At 42.2% G+C, this 6,938-nt stretch overlaps 1 protein-coding gene across 1 annotated transcript; it reads left to right on the forward strand.

Annotated features, from left to right (window-relative positions):
* Positions 1-378: 378 nt before the first annotated feature.
* ATXN7L3B (ataxin 7 like 3B) lies at positions 379-4,109 on the forward strand. The gene has a single exon (XM_082351770.1). It carries the CDS (start codon positions 727-729, stop codon positions 1,018-1,020), a length of 294 nt encoding a protein of 97 aa, XP_082207896.1. The 5' UTR covers positions 379-726; the 3' UTR covers positions 1,021-4,109.
* Positions 4,110-6,938: the final 2,829 nt, after the last annotated feature.

A 6,938-nucleotide genomic window follows, 5' to 3' on the forward strand; every position in this document is an offset into this window, starting at 1 on the left:
TAAATGACAACTGCGGCAGTAGTATAAATGATTGTAAGTCAATTATATGTCAAATTTTCAAACGTATCCGGAGAACTAGTCCTAAAACTGTATTTCAGATCATTACCACAAATGTGCACATAGTTGTCATTTGTCTTTTTCAAGAGGGAATCGATTAAGCATGGACGAAGAATTCATTAGCGAGTGTTTAAATCTGCAAACAAAATAACATAAAACAGTATCCTTATCATCTTTTCACAATTAGAGATAATGACAGTCTGATACGTTTTAGTTCTTCCCATCCGTTTTCCTAAAACTCCAGAGCTTCCTAAGCAGCTGCGCATAGGGAGGAACCCGGCGAGTCTGCGCGGGACCAATGCGCAGGCGTGCTGAGGAGCGGAAGTGGGGAGGCGGGGCTAAACCCGGACCAGCGAGCGGAAGAGACCGGGGCCGCGGAGAGAGGCACTGAGACCGTTTGGCGGCGGTGAGTCTGGGGCCAGCCCGAGCTGAAAGTCCCAGGCCCGGGGAGACGCCAAAAGAAACGGAGATACCTGGGGTTCCGGAGCAGTCGCCGCTGGTTGCTGCAGCTGCCCTGCCTCTGCCGCCGCGACGCCTCCGCCCTCGCTGCTGAAGACGCGGCCCTGACAGGCCTGTAGGCCTAGGCGCGGCCGGCCGAGCCCGACGTGTTGCCGCCCGTGCAGCTGTGAGTAATCCGAGCGCCCTCTCCACGGTCGTGTACAGATTAAAATGGAGGAAATTTCGTTGGCTAACCTGGATACTAACAAGCTAGAGGCCATCGCTCAGGAGATATACGTAGACCTAATAGAGGATTCCTGTTTGGGCTTCTGCTTTGAGGTGCACCGGGCAGTCAAGTGTGGCTACTTCTACCTGGAATTCGCAGAGACTGGTAGCGTGAAGGATTTTGGCATTCAGCCAGTGGAAGATAAAGGAGCGTGTCGCCTCCCGCTTTGCTCCCTTCCCGGAGAATCTGGGAATGGGCCTGATCAGCAGCTGCAACGCTCACCACCGGAATTCCAGTAGCTGCAACATGAGAGTCTGAGGGTGACCAGGACAATAACATAGACCAGTCCTGTGGTTTTGAGAAGTTAGGTAGCTAAGTAGAAAAAAAAAAAAAAAAATCAGACAAAAGTCCCAGTTCCCATTGAAGAACCTAGCCTTTAAAAACTTGGAGTGGAGAATTTAGGAATTCGGATCCTTGCATAAGTGTATTACTTTTGGATCAGCTTTGAAATCCTGGACAGGAGGGGCGGTGCTGTGCGTCCTGCACGCCATGCAGTGGTTGCTTTCTAAACCCACCGGAAAGTGCACAAGAACCCTGTCCTGTCCCCAGTGCACAGGTGAGCATCTGTGCGCTCAGCATATAAAGTTCTTTGGTTCCTCAGCCTTTCTGTCTGCCTGATGTCAAGGGCTTTCTGGATAACTGACCGTTTGGACATAACTGATGGTCAGGCCTTAATTGTTGGGCCTCAGTGGGACTGCACCTCTGATCTCTGAGCCTCTGATTTGGGCTTCTCCAAGACAAATGAAAGTCACTTATGAGATCTGGATATTAATCGTTCCGATCTGGGAAAGCCAAGAAAAAGAATTCCCAGCTGAATCTGGTAGGAGAAGCTCTGTGGTCTTGACACCAACAAGAAGAAAAGCTCAAAGCCACCAGTTTCCCAAAGGTCCAGCGTTTAACAGTGACTTCAGTGGAGTTGGGGACATGGGCTAGCGTTTTGCTGAACAGAGCCCTCTTTCTTGCACCCCACCTGGTGGCATAGGCTTAGCAGATGAATGACTTGGTTATCCAGGCAGGCTGAGGGTTAAGTTGTGGTCCCTTGGGGAGGTAGCAGGGCCTTCTGCGACTATGCACGATCTTTCAAACTGCAGGATTCGTATCTGGGTGTATTGTGCTGTGGACAACAGTTCGGTGGGGCATTTTCCTACTCTGAGTTACTCGTGACTTAGCCAGTCCATGGGTCTGACTTGGTTATTATGCCAGGTCACTACCTGCCTCCCACTTTCGGGGCAGGAGTGAACTATGGAAGAGCATCATGGCTGTGCAGGAGGCTGTGGTTTGAAAGCTGAGCCCACAGGGGACCTGTTTCAGCTGCGCTCACTAATGTGAATGGGTTAGTGCTAGGAGCCAAGGAGCAGGACTGGGGCCACCCTCACCTGACTGTGCAGTATCCTATTGAACGCCCCGGTTCCTTGGGTTGGGCAGTCACAGAGCTCCGTGGCAGTGAACATCTAGACTGTCACCACCTTCTCTGCCCCTCCCGAAGGGCAGCCCTTTCCACTCAGTTCCCTTTGGACCTTCTTGACAACAAGAGCTGTCCTTTTGTTGTTGGAAGTCAGGAAGTGGCCCCCAGAAACCCTCTGGTTTTAGGGAATGGGATAGGGGAGGATGGGAAGTGTGAGCTGAGTATCAAAAACTACCCTCCACTTGGCGCCATGATTGAAGTTGATGAAGTGTATAGGGGTGGGAGCCCCAAGGTGAGCGGGAACGGTGCTGCTTTATTTGAAATGTTTTCTTACCTCATTCTGTGCCCCAGTAAGGGGCCCAGCCTCCTTTGTCTGGCTTGGCCCCGTGTCCCTCCAGCCCCCTGCTCCGTGCCGATCTGGTGCAGCTCACCACCCCGGGTGCTGCCTGCCGCTCTACATTCGCGCTGACCAGTTTCAGTTTCTCTCTCTTGATGCTCCTACTTCTGAAGGCTGCCCAGTTTCCCTTTCCTTGGCTTCTCTTAAGTTTGTTTTGTTTTCTTGTTTTTGTGAGAGAGAGCAGAATCTTTCTTATGGCTCCCTCTATTGGGATTAGGATGGGAAGAGAAAGTAATTTTTTGTATATGAAAAGCAGTGTCATGCCTAAGCATTTCTCCTGTAGGACTCCTTGCTGGTATGCCTTCCTGCTGTGTCTTAGTTCCTGAGGAGTTATATCTTCCCACCTCCACTTGGATACTGCCCCCTAGGACCTAAGCAGAAAAGCAGTCAAGGCCGAGTGGCACAGGGACGGCGTAGGTTCTGATCCATTTTCTCTAACCCTTGCTGTGCATGTATCCGTCCTTATCCCAGAAGGAGCTGTTTGGACTGTATGGACTGATTTGGGTTACATACTCTAGAGGGTTAAGGGAAGCATAGTAATAGGGCCTCGAGACTGTTTATTATTGCATTCTCCCTCTAGAGTTGTCCTGCTCAGGCTGAGGGCCTAGCTACAGATTGGTCTTCAATCCAAGAGTTGTAATAACTGTTTAAAAAGTCAAACCCTGGCAAGAACTGAAATAATGTTGGGTTATCTGCCCTTGCCTTTTTTAGAGACATCTCCTTCTGAGGGGATGCAGAAGGAAAGGAGGGTCTAAGTGAGACTCTGGCCTACTTAAAGATAATAGCTGGGAAGCAGGCTGAAGGTAAGGCCATGGTCCACTCCTCCTTCAGAGAGGGAGCTCTGATTGTGATATTACTGTTTCCTTTCTGGCCTTTTCTCCTGGTTAGAGGAGGGAGAAGTGGAAATAGTTTTGAGTAATGGTTGGTTCATATTACCTCCCTCTTGGTTTGTGTTTTTGTGTTTTGCTCCCCATTATTAGGGCAGTAGCCCCCGGTCCTGGTTGGGTATGAGGTGGGCTAGGTCCAACAGGTGCCCTGAGGGGACAAACTAACTCCTTTCTTTTTAGGGGAGAGAATGCTCCCTACCATATAGTTAACAGTGGTTAGGAACTCTCCCTTTCCCTATCTTTCCTCTTAACAGCAGAATTCCTGTCCTAATCTCCTCAATTAAGTGTATTGATCACCCTGTAATTCTATTATGTATCTGAGTGTGTGTGTGTGTATGGGGGGGGAAGGGGTTCTTTACAAATTTCTGTGGTTTGTGGCTTTTTCTTCCATACATTAGTTCCCACCACCGCATGCCCAGGGGCCATTGCCTGGCATTATCGCATGCTGGGATCATCGGGGAAGTGTAGTGAAGCTCACCATTGTCCTTTGTTTTGGAGAGTCTTATTTTTGCATAAGTAGTCCATCCTATACAGGTTGCTAACTAACTGTGTATTCCCCTTGCCCCATGGCTGCTGGTGTAAATAAACTGCGTCTCCCCATTGGTAAACAATTACAATAAACAAAATTTTAAAAAATGACTTTATTTGGACTCTGTTCATCTTTTAAAATTGTACATTTCTTGGGTATTCACATAGTGAAATAAATGTTGAACCACTGTTGAACCTTAGTCACTTTCTCCTGAATGAGTTTTATCAGATAGAGGAATTTTGCCCAACTTTGTTTCTCCATCTAATAGTGCAGATTTAGCTCTCTGCAACATCCAGTGAAAGAAACAAACTATACAATCTTCCCTTTACCATAACAAATAAGAAGGTGGTAAAATAAATACAATACGATCCTGTCACTAAGTCCAGTGTGAAGGATAGTTCAATTTAAATGGCACTCAAGCTATCTTAATATATACACTTTATCACCATTTTGATCTAATACGACTCTTGCTCTCAAGAGGCAAATGATTCATAGCAAAAATGAGTCAGCCTTTCTAAAGGTAATTTTTTCCAATACTTTTCGTTTTACTCCAACTATTTAGGTCTGTCATTTTGTTTTTAGATAATTCAGAGATTTTTCATTTATTCCAGTTCCTATTCCAAAGTTGGAGCACTTCCCTAGAAATTGTACATATTGCTCCTTAGTACTGATCAAATCAGTAGTTTGCTAAATGTTCTAGTTCGTTAAAGAAACAGTCCCAAATTGGAAATAATATTTAGATGAATAAAAATTATAGAAATGGGACCAGAGGAAACCAGTTGCAGTAGGATATCTCAGGGGACTTTATTGACATGTGACGTGGTGTTAAGTCACCAAACACTCAGATGCAGCTGCAGCAAATCCTTTTGGATCCTATTTCATATGTTTAGATTTGAATTAATATATTTCATGCTAACCTACTTTTCTGAAATGAGGTATTTGCAAGACCTCAGTGCTCTACTAAATCCACTTGACAGTAGGACTTTTGAGATTATTTTCATGTTTTCTAACTAATGATCTTTATATTTAAAAAGAAAAAAAAAATCACATACCTTTTAACTCCCTAGATACTTGGTTTTAACTGGCGTGTAGCATGAAGTCAGGAACCTAATAAATGGTTGCTTGATGTTGACAAAGAAAATGAAGTATGCTCAAGTAGTTAAGGATTCAGGAAAAGCTTTCTTTAAACATCTTTTCATATTAGTCTTCAATTACCATGGTTAGTGAATTGCTGGTTCTCAGAGAGAACGTCACATTTGAAAGTTTCACCCTGCTGTGGAGGGCACAAGCTTTTTGATTCTTCCACATGTTCCCAAAGATGCCTGTGATGCTTTGAAAGAAAATATTTGTTATAAGGGATGCACTTGTTCAGAAAGATATTGTAGATAAACCTGTAAAAAAATTTACAGGTTTATCTACAATAAACAAAAATCCTTGGTTTTGTTTTTTCCATTTTGAAAACTTCAATCATTATTACTTGAGCCTTAGTGGAAATATGTGAGCTGGAAAGGAAATACTAAATTCATTTCAGAAATGAGAAAATACGTTCAGCAGCAAAGACTTGCCCACAGTTTAAAAACAAAAATACAGAAGCAATAGAAGCAAAAGTAGAATGCTAGTGCAAGGCCAGTGCACTTTGTTGAAGCAAGAAAATTTTTAATAAGTGAAAGGACTAATTTTTTTAAAAGACAAATTGCAGTTACAGCAGAGTGAAAAAATTGTGATACTGATGAAAACTTTAAGACAGTGATTGAAAACATTGAAAATGGAAAATATATTTAACAATATAATTTATCAAAAGTGACTCAAGGAATTTTTATTTTTAACCTTAAAATTTAATAAATGTAGTAATTTAACTACTAGAACTTAAAAAAAAAAATCCCATCTCTGCCCAAGTATACAAAAAAACTCTGGACACTTAGAGTTTTACAAACAATATAGCAAGAAATGAAAATCATTATAGGCTAAGTGTATTATGAAGATGTTAGGCAACCAACTCCTTTAAAATATCAAAAATAAACTTCATCAACAAGTCAGGTTAACCCCAGGAAAGATTTTGACTCAGAGAAATCATTGCATCACAGGGCGGGGTGGTGGTGGTGGTGTGATGAATTGGGAGATTGGGATTGACATATATACACTAGTATGTATAAAATAGATAACTAATAACCTGCTGTATAAAAAATAAAATTCAAATAAAAAAAAAAACCATTGCATCACCATTAGAGAGAAACCATGTGAATATTTCAATACAGAAAAATAGTGTGTAAAATTCAATACCAACTATTAACTTTAAAAATACTTATTAACCATATAGAAACAAGGGCTAAAGAACTTCCATACACTGATAACGTATGTATCAAGATCTACAACTGCTTTGCTTAATGGTAAATACTTGGAAGCATTCCCTTTAAAAGCAGGAATGGAAGAAACAAAATTCTCATTCTCAGATGATACCTAAATGGATAATTGTATACAATCTATGAACATACCACTGCAAGTAATGATGGAATGCAGTAAAGTTGCTGGATATTAAAGTTGCTGGATATAAGATCAGGATCCAAAATCAGAACAATAAAAAATTTTAAATGGTGCATTTATAATGTAATGCAACAAAAGTACATATGGTCCTATGTAATACAAATATAACAAGAGTGGTGTAAAATTTTGTGGAGCAAATGAGAAAAATTTCATCTGGAATGTTAAAGGAAACTCAAATAAATGAAGAGTCATAAGAAAGGAAACCCAAATAAATGGAGATTAATGGGATGTTAATGGATAGGAGGCTCAGTATCATCACTCCAAATATATGTAAATAACCTTGATTAAAATCCAAATGGACATTTTCATGGAACTTGATAAGCTAATTTTAAGATTTATATGAAAAGCAAGGCACAAGTATCGACAAGATCTTTTTGATGAACAGCTAGTGTGGTTGT

This window comes from Balaenoptera borealis, assembly GCF_965194805.1.
Source record: "Balaenoptera borealis genome assembly, chromosome: 13".
In the NCBI taxonomy this organism is placed as follows: Eukaryota; Metazoa; Chordata; class Mammalia; order Artiodactyla; family Balaenopteridae; genus Balaenoptera; species Balaenoptera borealis.